Source organism: Elgaria multicarinata, chromosome 3, assembly GCF_023053635.1.
Source record: "Elgaria multicarinata webbii isolate HBS135686 ecotype San Diego chromosome 3, rElgMul1.1.pri, whole genome shotgun sequence".
Lineage (NCBI taxonomy): Eukaryota > Metazoa > Chordata > Lepidosauria > Squamata > Anguidae > Elgaria > Elgaria multicarinata.
This window is the reverse complement of record NC_086173.1, coordinates 72554393-72576896: the sequence shown is the minus strand read 5'-3', so window position 1 is coordinate 72576896 and position 22504 is coordinate 72554393. Positions and strand designations below refer to the sequence as shown.

At 42.2% G+C, this 22504-nt stretch overlaps 2 protein-coding genes across 2 annotated transcripts in view; one reads left to right on the top strand and one right to left on the bottom strand.

The window, feature by feature from the left end:
* Positions 1 to 7594: 7594 nt before the first annotated feature.
* Positions 7595 to 11765, bottom strand: LOC134396887 (toll-like receptor 13). The gene has a single exon (XM_063123491.1). The coding sequence runs from the start codon at positions 11763 to 11765 to the stop codon at positions 8961 to 8963; it is 2805 nt and encodes a 934-aa protein (XP_062979561.1). The 3' UTR covers positions 7595 to 8960.
* A 2782-nt stretch (positions 11766 to 14547) lies between these two features.
* ARHGEF37 (Rho guanine nucleotide exchange factor 37) overlaps positions 14548 to 22504 on the top strand; it is a 64002-nt gene continuing 56045 nt past the window's right edge. Inside the window, exon 1 of the mRNA XM_063120590.1 lies at positions 14548 to 14626. The gene's annotated coding sequence lies outside the window, so the exon portion shown is untranslated. The remainder of the gene's footprint in view (positions 14627 to 22504) is intronic.

Sequence of the window (22504 nt, the reverse complement as noted above, 5' to 3'; positions counted from 1 at the left end):
TTAGATGTATGGACTGCTTATAATAATGCATATATTTGAAACGGAAGTGTAATTCCGCCCCCTCTCTTTTAATTCACTGGTGTTGTGAATAGTTATTGTGAACGGATATGCTGTTTTGTTTTTGTTTTGTTATGTTCCTTCTGTTGGTGTTTGTGGTAATTTTTAATTTGTTTTATTATAATTGCAAATATATATTTAAAAACACACACAGAGAGAGATGTGCTAGATAAAAAAACATTAGTTACCTCCTTTGGAATGTTTCTAGCGATAAAAATAGTTTCTATCTTGCTATCTCTCTAGAATTATTTCTAAGGTGCCTTTAAGGGTGGAACCTCATTATATTTTTTAATTCATAATAATGTTTCACCAGTAATCTGAGCTCATTAATTTTGTTTTCTTCCAGAACTGTGTTTTGTCAGTACTCCATATAATACATGTCTGTTCCTGCCTCTTCTCACCAGTGTTTCTAGAGCTTGTATGTTACAGTTACGGATTTTAATGGGATTTTCATTTTCATGTAAAAATAAAAGAATTCTTCATGTTTGCGAAGAGATAAGCAGTAGCATTATATATACAGAATATCAGTTTGTGCAGCTGTAAATTTTAACCCCCTTATTTCTGTCCCAGGGCTCATCTACACCAAGCAGGATATTCCACTATGAAAGTGGTATATAAAAGACAGGAGCTACACTAATGCTTTATAGTGGTATTGAAGTGCATTGCAGGATTTACAGTACTGCTTTATATTGGTACTGAAGTGCACTGACAACTTTTGGGGCCCATGACACATCTACACCAAGCAGGATATAGCACTATGAAAGTGGTATGAAGGCAGTATATGGTATATGTCAATGGGCCCCAAGAGTTGTCAGTGCACTTCAATACCGCTATAAAGCAGTTGTGTGGCTCCTGCCTTTTATATACCACTTTCATACCACTTTCATAGTGGAATATCCTGCTTGGTGTAGGTGAGCCCCCACATTATTCTGATTTCTTCCTTTTCGTGCCTTTTCGAGTCTTTGCTTAATCGAGGAAGCTCAGGCTGCAATCCTTTGCACATTTGCCTGGTAGTGAGTCTCATAAAATTTATAGGGCTTACATCTGAACAGACACAGAAGATTGCACTTTAGATATTTATGAATTCTATCAGACTTACTCCCAGGGAAGTGTGCAAAGGATTGCAGCCTGAGCCTGTGTGCATGACATCAGCTTTAAAAACATCATTCGGACTTAGATTTGGCACCTCAGATTGTCTGTTGTTTTGAGACTAATGAGGTCTTTCCTTGGAGATAGAACTGGCTGAATTAAAGAGCAGAGGAGTGGTGTTTTCCACCCCAGTTTTGTTAGACCACAACACAACAGCATTTCTATGGCAGGTCCAGACCAGTGAAATCTGATTTATCCCTTGTGTCTTTTCATCAGCTACTGGCCTCGCTAGATTGCATTTGCAATATGTATGCAGCATGAACTTCTGCAGATGCTTTTGGTGCATTCCTGCAGGGAGTTCTGTAAGCAGCTGCTCTAATTTAGCAATGCCTCCGGAGCCTGATGCATTGCTGAATCCCCTCCACTCCACGCCTTATTTATTTATTTCCTCCCCTTTGCTCTCATCCTCCAGCAATCTCTACCCTGCATTGTTCTTTTGCAAAAGGGGCGATGCTCGTTGCCCAGGACTTGAGCCTCTTTCTTTCTTTCTTTCTTTCTTTCTTTCTTTCTTTCTTCTGTTTTGCATATGTGCTAACCCTCCCCAAACTCTCAAAATAATGTTGGCATAAGAATCAAAGCAAATAAATAAATACAGTTTCAAGACCTCCCAAAAATGGTTTTTAAGGGATGGTTGGATTGTCTCAGATAATCTTCAGTTTTGTTGCAAAATGAGGACCTGTGAGTGTGTGTCCGTCCTAATTTGCTCTTGTTCTTCTCTGGATCATAATGTGCACACTGTTTATGACTGAAAAGCACATAAAAGCCTTCTACCTTTTTTTATGGGTGCTCTTTATGAGATCTGGGCTGTTTGGAAGCTGTTATAGCTTGAGTCATACCTACTTGGAGGATCAGGAAAAACAGGTCTCCATCTATGGGCCTGTAGGTAGATCTTTTATGGGTGTGTGTAAGGCAAGTGGCCCACATTCCTGCTCTAGATTTACAATGTTGTGCAATACTGCCACCTAATGGATACATGCATTATTGTCAAATGATTTCTGTCGATACACAGTTAACACAGAGGGTTATAATAATTGCTGCTATAAAACCTGAGGCCATAGCTAGACGGGGCGAAATCCTGGGGTGATCCCCAGGATCGTCCCTGTGCATCCACATGATGCACAGGGGATCCCGGGATCAGGGAAGGATGATCCTTCCCTTGCCCTGTGATCTTGCCCTCCCTTTTAGCCCTGATTTTTCCGTGGTCTGCGGAACGTGTGGCTGGGCACCGCAGGTTGACCCAGCTCCTCGCGATTCCTCACAAGGAGCCAGGAGCCACGCACAGGGGGCAGCGCTCCTTAGGGTAGGGTGGAGTGAACAGCGAAAATAATTTAAATTTTAAAAATTACTTACCTTTTGCGCATGAGGAGTCGTGCACTGCTGGCCCTTTAATAAAAGAATGGCGGGCGCGACGCCTCTCCTTCTGAGGTCGTCGCGCATAAACAGAGGAGGGATCTCGAGATAAACACATCATGAAATCTTCCCTCCTCCATCGCGTGCTAACAGGTATGTCTAGCTAAGGCCTAGGTCTCCCTTCTTTCCACAAAGCCACATAAAACCTGTAAAGACATTACTTGGCTTTTTTTGGGTGGTTGTTTTTTTTAAGCCAATATTGCATCCACATGAAACTGTTAATTAATTCAAATTACCATGCCGGTTCCTCCATCCCAAATTGCATGAATTGCAATATTCTGTACTTTTATTCTTCAGAGAACCCGATGCCAGTGCTATGGTACCAATTCTAGATGGGTGTGGCTTCCGTTCCATGTTGTGCTTGAAAAGCTGGGTTTGGGACACATTTAATTTTTCTGCTTGAGCAGAATGCCTGCCATTTTACCTATGGTGAGATTCTCCTAATTTTGCGCCAGCAAGGGGGGGGGGGTGAACGGTCTATATTATACCATACTGCATTATATAATACTCTGTAATGTGTGCCATGTTAACTGTAGCTGCTGGTTTGTGGTTCTTCCTCTTTGCTTATTTTGTTCTCCAAAGAACACAGGAGGCAGAACGGTGGCTCATAATGGCACTGGAGAGGACACAGTAAAGACTGAAGGAGGTGGCAACATCAGTGGAAGGCAGCCATGTAGGTAGCGGCAAGGATTCCTCATTGGCACAATGGCTGTTTCCCTGTGAATGGTGGCGGGGTGTGCTTGCTCTGCAGTGTGCGTTCTAGAGTAATCACAGTTAACATTCTGCACGCTACCCCTCTATTGCAGGGTGGGCAACACGTGGCCCGTGGATGATTACCCCCTCCCTGTCTCTTAGGGCTTTTTTACATGATGCTTTTAACCTGCACCTTTACCAAGGCTTCTGCTTCCAGATTCTTTGCAGGATTAAGAGAGAGGGAGATAAATTTGCAGGGAGAGAAATGTTAGTTCTGTGCTTCACAACTGGAGTAATACGCATGGCCACCTAAAGGGCCGTCTAATAAGACCGTATCGTCCAAGGTTTGATATGACCTTCTTGCACCACTGAGCCAGACGCAGCCTCTGCTTGTTCTGGAAACAGAGTAATAATACTTTAAGAAATAAGTAAAGGAACAGCGGGGGGGGGGGGAGCCAAAACAAATTGGAGATAGGAGGTGGAGTTCCTTCCCTTGGGGTCTCCCTTTGTCCAAAGGCCAAGTTAGCACATTCCTTGGGGAAATGGGGAGAGACAATTTTGCCAATATTTGGTGGTCATTAAGATCCATTAAGAGCTATTGGCCTAACATAACTGAGCCAAGCTAACCTAACCTTGCCCAATCAGTTTCAGCCTCCCACTGACTGAATTTTTAACAGTCAGAGCCACTAGGCTCTAAGGCAGCCTTCCTCAACCTGGGGCGCTCCAGATGTGTTGGACTACAACTCCCAGAATGCCCCAGCCTGGCTGGGGCATTCTGGGAGATGCAGTCCAACACATCTGGAGCGCCCCAGGTTGAGGAAGGCTGCTCTAAGGGATCCCTTAAAGGCCACTGAGGCCAAATCCAAATCTCATTACATACATTTTGCCAATGCAGGTATCATACTAATTACAACAAGCACAAGACAGTGGCAGCCCAAGACCTTTTGCTGCCTGAGGCAAAGGAGAAGATGGTGCCCCCCTCCCATTCCATGTACAAAAGCCAACCAGACTGGCAGATGGATCTGCTGTTGAAGGCAGATCCATCTGCCAGTCTCAGTATCAACTCAGTTGATGCCATCAACTGAATGTAGAATCCTCTACTGTCCCTGAAGGCTGCAGGCTAACTTAGGGAGCTAAAGCAGGCTGCGTGACCCACAGCTCTCTCCTCCAACACCTTGCTGCCATCTCCCAGCATCTGCCGCCTGAGGCGACTGCTTCACTCTGGCTAATGGTAGGGCCGGCCCTGCCCACACATATGCCTAATGGCCTTGTTTTCAAGTCATGATTGGCTGCTAGGTGTGAGAGGAAGGGCCGGGATACACTGATAAAACTCAAGATGATTGTGTGTCTCCAAGAACTTATGTCTACACTGAACCTGGAGAAGTCTTTGCAGTACTAAATTGGCAGCCTCTTCTAGTGGCAGACGATCAAGCCAAAGAGCAGAAACCCACAACAGCTCCTAATAAAAGGCAAGGCAGAGGGTTTTTGGAGCCCAGGAAGATGTGACATTAGGAGCCGTGCTGCTGCCACCCCCTGCAAGGGCCCTTGAGTGCGTGAGGCTCTGGTGAGCAACATGACAGGGCAGGGGCCAAGGCTACTCACAGGAGCCAATGCAAAGGGGGTTGGGGTTGCACTTGCTCTCTACCCCAAGCAGTCTTGAGCAAAGGAGGGACTTCTAGAATGGAGGATCACTCACCAGCTCCTGCTTAAGATCAACAGTGGTGTCTGTCTCTTCTTGAACGCGACTCACACAGTCATGGATCCAAATCCCCGCTGAGCTCTTACGGAATGGGTCAGCGAAATTGTGTTTGTCATTCAGTAGCTCTTGGCTTTTTGGCTAAGCTCAAGTAAGCACATGTGGGTATTTATCATTCTGCCATCCCTTAAAAATGGCTCAAATGTAATGCAGGAAAAGGCTTCAGGGGCTGATTTCATTGGGCTTGCATAAGTTTGGCATTTTAAAGAAAGTTTATTGCGCGTCTTTCTTTAAAAAAAAAATGTAAAGGGTGCGTGCCCCTCTGCTCTGTTCATGAGTGCCCCCTCTGCGGTGTTCATGGGGCCCTTTAAAACAATACATTTTCCAAAATGAAGTGAACCCAAGCAACCCCATCACTTGCGCAAATGCCCTGCCATTTTAGAACCTTTTCTTTTTTATACGTGTTTGCATTTCTTACCCTTTTGAAGGATTTTTGCTTCCTATCCCTACCTCCTGAACTGGAGCACAGATCTCCTGTAAACGTTTGTTCAAAGGTGACAGAAGGCTTTCCTCTTGCAGCAAGGACAGGGTAGTTCATCTGAAGCAGCACACCTAGATTCTCCTAAGATGTCCAGTGACACTGCGGCAGCCTATACAATACATCACTTCTGCGAGCACCGAAAACCTCGCCCCACCCCGCCTTGTTACAGCCACCAAATTATACTGCATCCCCACCCAAATCTGTAAATGAACAGTTACCTTTGTGGGCAGGCATGACAGGATGAGAAAAAATTGTCAATGCCACTGCAGCAATTTCACTCACATGCTTTTGCATGGGGGACATTGGGCTGCCCACGTTGTTTGCCGTGGTGTAGTTATTTATGTATAAAATTATCTCTGGGTGACTGGTTTCACAGACTTGGCAGGATATTGCTTTCAGGACACCCATTCTATGCTACAATGTACAAACAGCTTCTCTATTCTCCCTGCCCCCACGCCATTATGTCAGCACACTGTGCCTTTCCTACAAGGACGCGGCCCCTGCTAATAGCCTCCGTTCTGAAGCAGATCTTTGGCTCTCCCATGACCTTGGCTGGTGCATCACTAGAGGAGGCAGACAGTTGTTTGTTAGGTTACTTTCAGAGCTGCCTCTTGCATTTGTGGCTGCAGATTAAGAGAAGCTTTTGTGCTGTTAACAGTCAAACCTGCACATACTGACATGCAGGCGTAGAACTGGAGGTAGTTGAATTGTAAAGGATGAAGGAAGGCTGCAAGTGAGGCCTTCAATTCCATCGTATAGTATAAGGGTGTGTCTTCAAAAAATAGGGTGACCATATGAAAAGGAGGACAGGGCTCCTGTATTTTTAACAGTTGTTTAGAAAAGCAAATTTCAGCAGGTGTCATTTGTATGTATGCAGCACCTGATGAAATTCAGTCTTCATCATCACAACAGTTAAAGCTTCAGGAGCTATACTAGAGTGACCAGATACAAAAGAGGGCAGGGCTCCTGCAGCTTTAACCGTTGTGAATTTACCAGGTTCTGCATATATACAAATGACAGCTACTGAAATTGCCTTTTCTATGCAATTGTTAAAGATACAGGAGCCCTGTCCTCCTTTTCATTTGGTCACCCTACAAAAAAGCCTATAGAATCCTTCACATGCTATTCACTTCGAATAAAAGTAGTATTGTTTTATTTTGCAAGTGTGATAGATACTCCCCCATCCCACCAATTAAACATATAGTAAACCACACTCCCCACACCTTAAGTGTTCCCAGACTTTTATACCTGGGCCATTGGTCCTTTTTGCTAGATTAAAATCGGAGTCATGCTTTACCTGAGAATCACAAAGTTATATGCATTTTCTCGATCAGTTCCAGAATGGGTAGGTCTCCTCTTTGCAGGCCTCCTCCTTGCAATGACAAGATGGTCCAGTCTTCCCCTTTCTTTTTCTTGGCGCTTTCTAGCATTATCCCACCCTTGTCAGCTGTAGTGCACATTGCATCAGAGAATCCATTTGGTTTCTTCCCACCTACCCCTTCAGAATGATGTTGCTGTGAGTTTAGGCAAGGCAGAGGGAGATCAATGCAGCATGGGGCCTCCTCTCGCTGAGGAGGAACGAGCAGGAGATACACCTAGCACAATGGCTTGACATCTGTCGTGGCACACTTCAGCTCCTGTCATGGCATATTTGTGTGTCACCCCAGCACATTGTTTGGGAATGACCACTTTAAAGACACAGAACAGGCAAATTGATTCCTTCACGTGCATGTGATTGTGGTTACCCTACTTCGCAACAACAACACATTCCCAAAGAGGCGTTAAAAACACAGTGCAATAAAAACACAAGGCATTATGGCAACAAAATTGATTAATTTTTTTTTTAAAAAAAGCAAGCAGCATCAAAATCATAAAATGACAATCAGTTTGAAAGCAGACTGGAATAAACATTTTGTGCTGCCTATGGTTCAACCAGGCCAATTTTCTTGTCTTCAGGAAGAGCATATACTACAGGATTTGGAAGAATGCAAGATATTCATATTAAATAAACAGGAAGTGGCATGAGATATTTACCTCACAAAACACTTTCTAATTCCTACTTAAATCTCAAAACGATTAATTTAGTACTTCATATTAGAAATGGGCCTGAACAATAATCAAAGTAAGATTCAGAAGTCCTAAGCAATCCTCCTCCTCCAAGACAAAAGCATTTCCCCCCGTTTATTTATTTCCAAACATAAACTTTAAAGGAATTCAAGCAGCTGAGTTTGCTAAACAAAAGTACGCAGCGAAACATTTCTAGAAGCTATAGCTTTAGTAAATGATTTGTAAGAGTTTAAGCACATGTCCATTACCAATGCCACACATCGTGTTCAGACAACATGCTAAGCCATGGTGGTAAAGCATTTTGAGCTAAACATTATGGCTTAGCATGTCGTGTGAATCATTCCTAATCATGGTGGCTACACATAACCACAGTTTAAACAAGCTTACTAGCTATTTGCTGCAAAAGGGTGTGCCGCCTAACCATGGCTTAGTGAGTTGTCTGAACAGACCCACAGAGAAAGAAAGAATTTTGCTTATTTTGGAATTGCCAGGCTGGTTGGCAATGTAATTATTTTGTAACCCAAACTTCCCAGTTTGGCTGTTCACAATTTTGTGTGTCTCTGGCTGCAATTCTATACCCATATCCTTACGTAAGAGTAAGTCTCACTGAACCCAATGGGATTTATTTCTGAGTAGACTTGTATAACCTTGTACTGTCTTTCATTTTAGAACGAAACATGGTCTGGTTTCTTACAGTGCAATCACAGTTTAGTGAAATCAGTGTTTTTGATTTATCTACTTACCCACCAAATCACCAGGCTAGTGTGACACATATCCTTTTCTGGCCCTCCTGCCTTGAGACACGAAGAACAATCCTGTGCCTGCTTTCTCAGAAGTTATGCCCATTAGTTGCAGTGGTAAGCATGCAAATGCATACATGTGTAATTCTGTGCAAACTTGCATAGAAGTTAGACCCACTGAACATAATGGGCCTGTCTTCTGAGAAAACATGCATAGGAATAGATTGCAAGTTTTGCTTCTAGAGTCTCTTTCTGACGTAACATTTTTTTCCTTTCACAGATATGCATGGTAAAACAAAACATCAGAATGCAAATCCCAAGTAGGATTTGTACAAATCTAGTAAAACCAACTCTTTTTGGAAAATCAGTGTAGGATTTGCATTTAAAGACCATTTTTCCTATTGTATTTCCCCACATTTATTCCTCTATGAAAAAACAAACACCTTCCATCAGAATTGGTCCTATGAAAAATTTCTGGCAGGAACAGACAGTGTCTATGAATACTGAAGTGACTGTGATTATTGTAGTGATGTCTTTGTAATGCTAGTGTATGTAGGCCTGTGTTGATCAGACACACCATAGATAGATTTGCCACAGGATACAGTCTTTATGGAACTTTGTCAGGAACAAATCCAGCCAAAACAGGATTTTCATCCCCTTTCCCTTCACTGCTCTTCATAGCCATATTGAGCTTATACCAAAACAATGGTATCTCTTGCTCATCCTGGGGCCATTTGAGGTAGGTTTTCTTCTTTATCAGTTTTCGCATTCTGTGGTAGGGTGACAAATACTCGCTGGGGATGTCTTCCAGGAAAATGAGCACTAGGACATCCTTGCAGTCATCAAAGATACGAAAACTTGCCACCTGGATCTCTTTGGAGCACCACTCGCTTTCCAGGTAGTGGCGACTTATTACACAAATGGTCTTCCTGCTAGCATAGATGTTGTCTACAATGTTTTCCAGGATGGACCGCCCTGGCTCAAAGTCTCGGTGATGCAGGCAGAGTTTCCAGCGATATTGGTTTTCTAGCACTGGCAAGAGGCCGTTCATCACCCACTTTTCATCGTGTGTGTTGTAGGAAAGGAAAGCGTCATAATCATATTCCATGCCTCGGCCCTTCCTTTTCTGCCTCTTGTCAATAAAGTACGCAAGTAATAGGTGGTAAGTATAGATCAGGTGCAACCTCCACTGATAAAAGAAGCAGACAAGCATCAGTAAAAGGACTGCTGTTGTGTTTGTGATGTAGAGGATAAACTCATGGTCAGCTATGCAAAAGGCTGTCTTAAAGGTCCACAGTTTCTCCCCCTTGTATGTTGAAGGGAAAGCACAGGTGTACTGATAGAAATGGAGCACCTGAGTTTTAGGATTCTGTAGTGACCAATTGATGAACATTTGGTTATCGCAGGAACAGGTGAAAGGATTTCGCCCAAAATCTAGAAAAAGGAGGGAAGGCAAAGCTCTTATTTGCTCTTTCGTAATAACTTCTATTAGGTTCCCAGTTACTCTGAAGAGAGTCAGCTTGGAAAGGTTGGCGTGGGAAACAAAGCTGAGAGAAGTTAGTTGATTTTTATTGAGGTGGAGTTCTTTCAGGTTTGGTACAGGGCAGAATAGGGTATTGCTAATAGAGGCAAGATTGTTGTTACTTAAATCAAGCTCTTGAAGAGTAGGGGTGTAATTAAAAGTCTTGGGATCCAAGGAAGAGATTGCTAAGTTGCCTGCATGGATCTGCACAATGGAGTCCAATCCTTGCAAAAAGTTGACTGGAAAATTTTTTAATCCATCACGACGTTGGCTGTTCATCTGTAGTTTCTTTAAGGAATTTAGAAACTGAAAGGGCGGTTTGGCAAGCATTTGGGGGGACTCATAACTGATGTAATTGTTAAAAATTCCAAGTTCTGCTAAAGAGCTTGCCCCTTGAAAGACCCCTTCCTGCAGAGTGTCTCTAGTGATCCTGTTGCTTCCAAGAACAAGAGTGTGCAGGTTACTCAGACCTTCCAAGGCTCCTGGTTCTATTGTGGCAATCCTGTTGTCTGCCAGATTAAGAACCTGCAGTGAAGTGAGATGCTTAAAAATGCCTTTCTTTAGGGAATTCAAATTATTTTGACTTAGCACGAGAGTTTCCAGCTTCGCTAAGCTTGCTGGGAAATGTTCTTTGATTTCATTTAAAAGATTTACTCCCAGATTCAGTTCTTGCAAACTATGCAGGGCACCAAAGAGATCTGATAGGACACCAGAAATCTGGATCTTGTTATAACTAAGATCCAGGCTTTTTAATGAGGTCATATAAGAAGTAGCATTTGGTACATTTGTGAATTCGTTGTTTGCCAAAGAAAGAAGTTGCAAAGAATGCAGTGACAGAAACAATGCCATTGGCAGCTCATTCAACTTGTTAAATGACATATACAGATACCTCAGTTGTGTGCACTTTTCAAAGGCTCGTGCGTCAACAGTTCTGAACCTATTGCCTTGTAAATTAAGAGTCTTGACATTTGGATGGGATTGGCACACCTGCTCTATAAGGCCATCTGACTCAGTCAAGTTTAAATGGTTTAGATGGATAACCTCTAACAGAGAGCAAGTCAGCATTTTGGTCACATTTCTTATGTCTGATGGTTTCATGGCCATTCCTCCTAAATATAATGCCTGTAACCCCTTTAAGAAGCATGGATCTTGTATTAGCCATACAATGGAGACCCCTGGAATAGAGAAGGATAAATCAAGTGAAAGAAGGCTTTGCAAAACTGGAGTTGTAACATTAACCAGAGAAATTGGGTTATGGGATGCATTCAATTTACGGAGCAGTACAGGTACACGAACGATCTCTGCCGTTGAGAAGTTCTGCAAGTGGTTGTCTTGGATGTGCAGCTCCTCCAAAGTTTCCACGTTAAACACGGGTTGAATAGTATTCATGGCATGCAATCTGTTTGAAGATAAATCAATTACCTTTAATTTCTCCAAGCGGGTGAAGGCAGATGGCTCAATCCTGCATATCTGATTGTGGCCAAGCAGCAAGGTGGTGAGGTTCATGAGTCCATCAAACATGGAGCTGGAAAGGAGAACCAGCCGGTTCGCAGTGAGGTTCAAGACCTCCAGCTGGCCTGTGCGCGCGAAAGCACCTTCTTCAATGTGAGCTATTCTGTTCTTTGAAACGTTCAGAACTTGCAGGCTGCTCAAGCTCCCAAAGCCCCTCTTCCCCAGACTTGTAATAGCATTCTCAGACAAATCTAAGGAAACAAGTTCGCTTGGCAGATGGGTTGGCACTTCAGTCAAATTCCTTTTGTAGCACAGAACTTTTGTTCTGTTCCCCAAGAGTCCATGGACCTCACAGTTCTCAAATGAGTAAAGCGATACCTTTTGGCCTTGGCTGAACAAAAGAAGCAATACTGATACAAGCCTTGGAGAAAACATCATCTTGTCAGAGTTTAACTGCCCTGTGAGAACTTGAGACCAAAATGGTCTAACTGTGACTGTGAAATTTGGGTGTCACATTGAACTACTTGCACAATCACAGGAAATGTTCCAAATGAGGAACATAAAAGGGCTAGTTCTGCAAATGTAGCTAGGGCTGCAGACAGATCAGTAAAAAGTTGCACGTTTTGTTTTTTTCCTTCTGTTCATTCGACAGAAGAAAGAGACAAAGCTGGTGTATCTTAACGTGCCTTATAAGAAAAGTTGAATTTGAATTGTTTTAGCAGACACATGCATTCTTTGTTGCGTGTGCATGTTTTGATCTGAGCAACAACCTGCCCAGGCCTACAGAATTTGAATGAGATCTAGTTGTCCAATGTGTTTGTTGCTGCCAAGTAGCCCTCTCCCTCTCTATCTGGGAAAGACAGGTGGCGGGCCACGGACTAGTCTCAGCCTCAGTGTTACCCCTCTGTAAAATGGGAACATGTTTTCCAGAATGAATACTGCATGCTTAATTCTTTGAATGTATAATGGATTAGTACTTTTGTCCCATAGTCAGTGACTTGGCTCACTTTCTTGAATTCTTTGCTTTGCACGTGGGTTATTCTTTTGCATTCTGATTGTGGCACACTTGTAATCTGGATTGTGTTGTGACCTGTAGAGGCCTGATACAGTGTGTGGATGGAATTATCTGAAGGCAGGGGTCTAGTAAAAATAGACAATAGATGAGCAGATTAGCTTTTTTACTAGACTTGGCGGTCTCCAAATCAGAATCTATCTCTGAGCCTGGCAATGGCAGACCCTGCCATGTTCCCACCTCCAGGCTCCATTGCATATTGTGAACATTTGTCATCTAGTGGTAAGGAGTGTGAGCTGTAAACTATGAAGTCCCCAGTTCAAATGTCACCTCAGTTTTGAACTGGCTAGTTCAATATTGTCCTCAACCTTCTAATAGCAATATGGAAGTAATACTGTAGTATGGGAATAATTGCTACTGGCTTGTTGTAAGGATTATTGAGATAATGTATGTAAATATTATTTAACATTCCAGAGGTATATTTCCATCAGGCGAGAGGGTATGGCCTCTTCTTGATGAGCACAGGAGGAAAACACATTGCTCTTATTCTCCACAGTATGATGAAATTGGCTCAGCTCCATCAATGATAAATGAAGCCCAGGTGTTTTGAACTCCAGCTTTCCTGACCATTGGCCATGCTGGCAAGGAGCTTCTGAGAGGTGAAGTCCAAAACGTCTGGAGATCTACCTCCTGCCACCCCTGCTGTAAAGCACCATATACACTGAGAGTACTATATAAATAGGGAAGAGGCTTTCTTTTTACCAGAGAGTATAACTTGGCAGAGGAGGTAGCAAAGGATAGGCCAAGGCTACATCAGGCTTCCCAGTTGGGCACTGACCGGACAGAATGCAGGCCTAGTTCATTCCACACCACTGCTAACACCAACTATGTCCTTCGATAATCACAGGGCCTACTTCCTCCCTGTGCCTCTGTCACCACTCAGTGTGTGAAGAAACCCTAAACCTCTAACTACAGTCAGATATTTTAACAACAACAAGGGCCTCATCTACACCAAGCAGGATATTGCACTATGAAAGTGGTATATAGCAGGAGCCACACCAAACAGGATATAGCAGTATGAAAGTGGTATATGGTATGTGTCAATGGGCCCCAACAGTTGTCAGTGCACTTCAGTACAGCTATAAAGCAGTAGTGTGGCTCCTGCCTTTTATATACCACTTTCATAGTGCAATATCCTGCTTGGTGTAGATGAGGCCAAGAAGGGTTCTTACACTGTCTGAGGAAGACAGGTATCCCCCTCTTCCAAATATTAACTCACTCACCACAGTATTGTTTTCATCTACTTTACCACACACCTGAGTTGCCTGAAGCTGCCAGCATGGCTCCCACCTGGCAACCACGATGGAAGTGGTTTCTGGCCAAACAGTGAGGACACCCTTCAGGAGCCAGCCATAGGCAGCTCCTCACAGAGAAAAGGTTCCTTAGATTCTGACATGGAGGTTGGGGAGAAAATGGTAAGGTAATGACGGGTAGAAACAAATACACACTCCTCTCTGTAATGCAGAAGTATGTCTACTTTGTTTTTATTTATTTATCTAGACATAACATTTAGTTTGGGGCTGGGAGGCTCCTATGGCCAAGAAGCAGCAGCAGCAGTTCACCTTTCATTTTGCTTTTAAAAAACTATTTTAAGGTGTTTTATTCTGTGGTTTTTTAAAATTTTATCTTGTACACCGCTCCGAAATTTTGAATGGGGAGCGGTATATAAATATTGTAAATGATTTGCGTAACCTCATACTTTTGGTGCCAAATATGAATACATTTAATTGCTTCTGCCATTGTTGTATCTGCTTTTTTAGGATCCAAACTGGTATTGTTCAAAATAAAAATAAAAGATGTAAGTCCTATTAAGTCCAGTGGGACTTACTGCCAGGTAAGTGTGTATAGCATTGCAGCCAGAGTGAACCATTTTGTTCAAGGAACACCTTTTCCTCCTTTTGGCATGAACCAATAGTTCGTACGGGCAGCAGGTAAACATGTTTTAAATTGCATCAGCCCAGGGAATGTTGCCTCTAGAGCTAGCACTCTAACAGGCTGAGCAACTTTTTGCCCTGCTTCATAATGCTTCCTTTGCAAGCCTTCCATTCCAGACATTTCAACCAATCAGGGAAAACAGAGACCAGATACTGTGAACAGAGAGCAACTCCAGAAGGCTGCCCCAATTGGCCACTTCAGCAAAATTTGTGCAAAACACGAATGGTTCACAAGTTCCATCAGGGTTAGCAGGATTCCCTAGAAGATATCAGAAAGGAGGAGCACAACCAGGGTAAGCGTCTGTCTGTACTTGTGGTTTCAAAGATTCAGCCATGAATAAAATGCTTAAAATTTGTGACATGTACTGGTGACAAAAGATGTATTGAAATATTGGCAGCAGCATAAAGTGGATGCAGGGAGGGGGTAGGGTTAGATGGAAGAACTAATACCAGGTTCTGAATTTCAGGAAATGGTGTATTATGTTAGTTCATTATCTTTTTAAAAACATATCTCTATCATCATTGAAGTTTGCCCCAATCATATTTTAGCCTCAGTGGAATAGTCTCCAAGGACTGATTCCATAATAGTGGTATACCAATGGTTGGAGGGAGGTGTCCTGTCTGTAGGGGTTGATGCATACTGTTGTTGTTGTTTTAAGATGGAGAAATGTGTTTTGGTGCTGGGATGGAGAGCGTTGAGCAGCCTTCCCTAATTTGGTACCCTCCAGATGTGTTGACCAATCATCATGTTGGCTGGGGATGGTGGGAGTTGTAGTCCAACATATCTGGAGGCTGTCTATGTGCCCTGCAGACCCATTGGTGGCTATGCTTCATTTTCAAGCTGCGGGCATTCCTGGGGCAGATTGGGGGCCAGGATAGACGAGGTAAGCAGGAAGGCAGGGCGGGAGAGGGGAGGAGCCTTGATGAGCTGAATGGCTGCCGGCGCTGCAGCTTTTTTGGCCAGGAAAGGCTGCATTCCCTCCTGCAGTGACGAATAATGTTCCCTCCCCACAGCTGCGATGTTGCGGGGTTTCGAGGGAATGAACAGCATGGGTGCCATTGTCAAGACACCACCCTGGAGGTCACCAGGTTGGGGAAGGATGGTGTAGAGGTGCCAAAATACTGCCCACCCCATACATCCTGAAACAAAATAAAAGAATAAAAAACCCATTCCCAAAACCAAAGAATAAAAACGATGTTCCCTAAACTAAATAATAAAAACGAAGGTTCCAAAAGAAGGAGAGGGCAGACATTCTGGTGTCCACAATGTTTTGGGATTTTGTTATTTTTTTTATTTTTTTTGGCTACATGAGCAGTCACACTGAGTTTGCACAGTGGAAGAAGCACAGAGGCACCAAAGATGGTTTAAATATATTTTCCAACTCCCCCCACCCCTAACATTACACTTTTAAAAGTGGTGAGGAAATGGGATGGGATGGGAAGGTAGTTACGTCACTTGTTTCTGCTGATGTCATAATCACTATCAAATAGTTGTTCAATGTGCTGACCATCCCCATTCCATGTAGCAATCACTATCACGTTTAATGCACTAATTGGGGAAAGGACAAAATAACTCTTTGTCAGGATCAAGGCATCACAGTTTGAATACTGGGAAAATATGATATACCTGCAACGAGAACACAGCTTTCAGGAAATATCTAATTTTAATGTACCTAGATCTCTGCCACAGATGAACAAGAATTCCATATTCATTGGTTTGGAGCCATAATCACATGGTCTGCAAAAGGCCTAAGAATATGTTGTTAGTTAGTGTGCTGACTTGTTTTGGGCTGTCCCTTGATGTTTGGGTGGATAGTCTTAATGCATTCATATGTAAGCTTTTTTCTCTCTGTATTGTGAATGCCAGAAGGCTCTTTTCCTCTGGCGTCTGTGCACTGCCTTTTGGGGGGATATTGTTTTTATTATTTTGTTTGTTTGTTTGGGGAGACAGTATTTTGTGCTGTTTTTTTTTAAAAAAATAGTGCTAAATATGTTCTGAACTAATTGTGCATCTTATAATGCCGCAGGTGGGGAGGGGAGAGAGATGGAGAGGGGAGCAAAAGAAAAATGCAAGTGACACATGTAGTTGGACTGTGTAAATTCAGAATAATTGAAATAGATTGATGTTTTCATGTGGAAGATCTGCATTAAATCAGTGCTAGCCCAGAAAATGGCCTGATGGCACAGGGTATAATGCTACTCCTGAAGCTCAACAGCTCTGGAACTTTAATTTCCCTGTATGGGAGACTATTTAAGAACCACATGTTTGCTATTTTGAGCCCTTTGGAATAAGAACAGAGTCCAAATTCCAGAAATTAAAGTAATAAAACTGTTAAAGTGGAGAAAAAAAATGTTGGTGGGGCAATGGGAAAGATGACGTATGTTCCTTTGTGGTTGTCGTGACTGTCACTGTGAGAAAGTTTATACTACTTTAATGAGGTACTAACTTTTGCACAAAGGAACATGGAGGTGGAACACTGATCAGGAACAGGACTATAGATAAGACATGGGCTGTGCAAGCCATCTACCACATTTCATGCAATGAACTGCTGATGCAGACATACCTTGAAGGTATGTCAACGTTCTAAAAATCAACAATATGTTGATGCAGGATTGCAGAAATGGAGAGACAAATGCAAATGTAAATCAATTTGTAGAAGGCAGTAACATCAAACAGATATGGGTGAATGTACTGCTGTTCATGTCCTCCCCCAAACAGCTCTGCCCACGTGTCACCCTCTCTTCTGTCTAATATCAGAATGATTTATGCTCTCCGTCCTTACTTACAAACCAGTGTACTGTAAATAAGCAAAGCAGGTGGGATTTGCTTTTTTATTTACAGTAAATTTTGCTTTGCCCAACACATCTAAAGTACTCGTGAGTGTAAATATTGAATTGTTTGTGCCACACTTTTGATGAGATACATAAACGTCTTGAAACAGTTCTAACCATGAAGAGCCTTGATTTCACCCTACCAAGGACTATCTGGAGAAACTGAGATTTTAGAGCCTATGATTTTTCCTGGCTAGCACAGATAATTGTTCCGCGTCTTACTAATGTGATATATGATGAGTAATGCTGATGATATTGTGTCCTGTGCCATTAAGTGCCATTCTTTCCAGAAGCAACAGGTATGTGGTGCATAGGTGTTGCTGTTGGCTTGTAGGTGCATAGATACTCCAACCTGCCCTTGTTTACTTGCAATCATCAATGGCTCATGTTGTTTTCACTAATGCTCTCCTTTGTGAATTCCTGATAAAAATCCGTGCAAAACATTAAAGGTAAGAAAATGTTTTTGGTGTATAAATCAACACAGTAGTTTCAGGAAAGCATAAGACATGGGAAGGCATGGCGTGGGTTGTGTGAATCCCAAAAACCCATAGGAAGAGACCTTATTGTGTAGACAGGAATGGACACACATTTTGTAGCTGAGCATTCACAGAGCAAAATTCATATTTCTACATAGCATTATTATCCTGGCTTTAAAATACAACTGGATCATCAAACGTAACAAGGAAATGTAACACTGGTTGAATGCCACAGTGTTGTAATGTGTTCATCATGCTTGCATAATCAGGTATTTTTGTTCAGCAGTCACAGTATGATGCTGATCCTAATGTTGTTAGGTGGAAAAATTGAGTCAGTTCCACATGCCCAGCTCTATTTACTCTATGGGCTAGAGTGTTTACTTGACCAAACAGTAGCAGTGGAATTCAAGGTCACCATTGGTATTTTGGATATGTATATGATACCTGTTGTTAGGCCCATTTCTATGGTGTCAAAGAATGCAAACTCTCCAGTTTTTCTGAGGCTTTCCTTCAGGAGGAAATTCCTGTTTTTCACAAAGTTTTGTGAATTTGGGAGAAAGTGTAGCTCCTTCTCATTAGAATTTAAGTTCTTTTGCCTAAATATGAGCGCTCCAGAAACCACAGTAATCTTTGAAAATACAGCAAGCTTTGCCTTAGATCCTCAATATTTTCATTTGTTACCACTACAAGTATTCCATTAGTAGATGATAGGAACAGTAGTGTTTGCTGAATTTAATTAAGGGAACAGAGTTGACTGAAGCAGAAGAATGTGCACTTAACTGCTTTTCTTTGTAGAATTCCTTCCCCAGACCACATCATTATTTATTTTATTTTATTTAAAGACCTTTAGGCTACCCTGCAGGTTGGCATGCAATATGAATTATAAAATGCCAGTATAAAATACCACAAATAAACAACAATCCAGAGCAACAGTGTAAATTTAGCATAAAAATAGTACAGCAGATAAAAAAAGCAATGTGCAGTGAAGTGATTTTAGCTATTATAAATATCTTTGGTGCTGAAATGACATCAAATTTGGCAATAGGCTAAACCACCTGGGGAGGGCATTCTTTTTATTATTATTTAATTAATTAATTTTAGTTTTAGTTCCGGTTACGTAAGTTAAACAATAGGTCATACATATACATTCTGGGGAGGGCATTCTATAAGTAGAGTATCACTAGTGAAAAGACCCTCTTTCCAATCACAACATATCTAACTTCAGATGGAGAACCTCAGATAAATTAAGCCCCGTGTTGAGATATTGTCAATGGAAAAACATACTGAGTTGGGAGAGAGAAAGATGTATATTTTGAAGTTAATATTTCATAAATGGCTTGTGCTGCCATCAAATCCTATGAATGCAGTTCACTCAGTCGATTTCATCACCACCAAGTTGCATATCCCATTCTATATTTTCCATTTTCATCGTGGAGAGTGTTCCTTTTCTTCCCACATACTGCTAAATGATAGCAATACTATTGTTTTTGTGCTATACTCCCAAAATTACTCTCATCCTTTTTTTCTGATTTTTTCTGGATCTTCAACACAGTGTCATTTGACTGGTGGGAGTCGCATAAACCTGAAAAGTTTGTAGCAAAAAGGTAAACGGATAGGGCAGGGCCCTTCCTGTAAATCCCCTTGTCTTTCCCTCCCTGTAAGAATAAGGTATGGTCCAAATTCTCTCCCCCCCCCTTGAAACAATAGTAATTCTTCCCTTGGTCACTGTTTTGTTATCTCCCTTGAGAGCTGCCATATTTTATGGACGGTCACATATCGTAGATAGCTGGAGATTTTCTTAATCTTCAAATTTTCTGTTGTTATATTGAACAACTATCTTATTGTTTCTATTTAAGTAGGGTGACCATATGAAAAGGAGGGCAGGGCTCCTGTATCTTTAACAGTTGCATAGAAAAGGGAATTTCAGCAGGTGTCATTTGTATATATGGGGAATCTGGGGAAATTTTCTCTTCATCACAGCAGTTAAAGGTGCAGGTGCCCTGCCCTCTTTTAAATCTGGTCACTCTAGTATAGCTCCTGCAGCTTTAACTGTTGTGATAAAGAGGGAATTTCAACAGGTTCTCCATATATACAAATGACACCTGCTGAAATTCCCTTTTCTATGCAACTGTTAAAGATACAGGAGCCCTGTCCTCTTTTTCATATGGTCATCCTAAAAGTTTAAGATAGCTAACTAATACTTTAGGCAGGATCTACACTACTGCTTTATAACGGTATATAACCGTATTGACAACTGTTGGGGCATGACACATTCCATATACCGCTTTTAAAGGGTTATATCCTCCTTGTTGTGGATCTGGCATTAGTTATAACTAATTAACGTTTTCACAAAATACATACATTTTAGAAGGCAAGCATAAGTGTGTTATCCATTGTGTCGCAATCTCACCATTTCATATAGTATGGAGCATACTTCAAAATCAACGTTCACTATCCTGCTAGGTTTGGATTTAAACAAGTGTTGTGAAGTTGAAAGCCTCCACATCTTCTTATCATGGTGTAGGCGACTTCCCCCCCCTTATCTGTAGTTTACATTGATGTTGAAATATGAAAGCACCAATCAGAAGGAACCCATTTAACAAAAGCAGTCACCTGCATCCTTTCCACCAAGAAGAGGAAGAAAGATGTATAAAATAATACTTCCATTGTTTAGCATCTCTTAAAAACATTATTAAGCAGACGCTAAACTTTCAGTGGAAATTCCTAAAGATTGGAATTCTTGCTTTAAAAATGCATAGTGAGAGGGGAAGCAAAGCTTTCAAATAAAAGGGGAGAAAGTGGGAAAACATTTTATGTCCATGTAGAGCTCCATCACACCAGTGATTTATCACACACTCACCATTCCTGGTATGTGGATTTGCAGCACAGTACTCACATGACGTCATCTCTGTCCTGCACTCATCTCGCCGCTTCCCCCCCTTGTTGCGTTTTATTTTGGTGCGGGGAAAGTCTGGGTTATTTTCCCCTCTTGTTTTTCCTTTGTTGGGGGTGTGTTCTAATGGAGTCTTGATGATGAAATGAGAGGGCGGGGCAGTTCTCCTCCAGCATGGTTGTCTTAGGACTTGATAGTCAGTTGAATGGATTTTTTAGTGCTCCATCTGCCCCCTCCCATTGCCCGCAGAAATGGAGCCCAGATGAAACAAAAGTAATTGCTAGATAACAAAGCCAGAGCAAGGGGGGGGGGGAAATAGCCCTAGCCCATCAGAGTACCACAATCAATGAACTGGAGGAGGAAGGAGAAGGGGCGGGTGGAATAGAAGAGCAAACCATCGAAAACCCACGAGAAAGGGATCATGTGTGAGGGAGCTCTGGCAGCGCTTATGAAACAAAGGTAAAAAAACACGGAGACAAACCAGAGGGGAAAAAACAGGTGTGATGGAGCCCTAGTATTAATCATCAGGCTCTACCTATAATCCCTATGTTTTGTTCCTCATTAAACTCAGATTGGTTCTAATTTAACAGGACACACTTTTTTTTACTGCTGAGCAAGTACAAGACTCTAATGACTTTTCCAGGATTATTATCTCCAGCTTTGTTAATAGAAAAACTGTCTTGTTTCTCTTTACTTTTTTTGTGGAACCTGTTTTGCCCAGGAAGGAGACCGTGCTGAATTTTATATTTTAAAAATAGGAGATCAACCATTACTTGTTTGTTTCTTCATCCCAGCAGCCCTTGGAAGATTTCTAAGTGCGCCTTAAAACCGTCTAGGTATCTGGTATGGCTTAATTTGAATGACTGCAGCTTCTTTCCACTTTGTAACTAGATGCAGACTCCATGGCTTCAAGGCCTTCCACTTTTTCCCTCCCCCTCTCTTTTCTTTCTCTCCTTCTTTTCCTTTTTCCCTTTGTTTACTTTCTTGCCTGATGAAGAGTTCCAAGGAACTCGAAAACTTGCACACTGTGCAGTAATCTTTAGCTGGCTTAATAAAGGTATTACCCAAATATGTATTTTGACATCCCTTTATTGTGCAATAAATGTACACTTGTTACAGCATATCCAAACACATGTCCTCTAGTGAGCACCTGGAATCACATTCCACAAATGTGGAATCACATTTTCTCAGTGTTAAAACTGCTTTGGGTAGAAACTGCAATTTTCACTCCCTGCTAGCCCATCTATGGCAAGTGCTGTGACAAACTGATGTCACAGACTGCTGATGGATGGTGTCTCTATGATATCACTGACGCCAAGCAGCACAACTCTCCTCTTCTGTGCCTGTGCCATTTGTACTTTTAAAAATAATAATAATAATGTCTAGAAGCCTATTACTTCCTCTACTAGATCGCACAATTGTGAGGGGTGCTTATGAATCCCTGCAATTATAACATCAGCAAGGCTACCACACTCTCTCAGCAATGCCCCGTCACTTCATTCATCCCTTGGCCTTTTGGTTACTCTTTCTTTTATTCCTTGTTTTTGTGTGCTGCTTTCTTTGGCGGCTGTGCCCCACATCTTCGTCAACTGTGCCAGTATAACCCTGAGAATACAGTCTGGGTGTTTGGCTGTCTGAAAGGTCCCGACATTCCACCATTTAATAAGAGGAGGGAATGTCTCAGAATCTGGAAGAAGATCTTAACCTGCTACATGATGCCTTGGAGAGCTGCAGTCTAGCAGGTAAGAAAGACCTACTACTAACATAAACTATGGAAGACAAGCAAGTAGAGTTTTGGGAGATTTGGGCAAAGGCCTGAGAGCCACAGGTCGGGCCCATATATACTTTCCGAAGTTGTTGCCTTCCTTCTCCTTTGGGCAATACAATACATTGTTATGAGCTTTGTCAGATGGTGGGACTGTAGTGGCACTCAGGTCCTTCTATGGGGTGGGGGCTAGCAGCAGCAAATG

What these genes read in the sequence shown, in the direction of transcription:
- LOC134396887 (XM_063123491.1), bottom strand. Translation starts at nt 11,765, where the DNA reads ATGATGTTTTCTCCAAGGCTTGTATCAGTATTGCTTCTTTTGTTCAGC.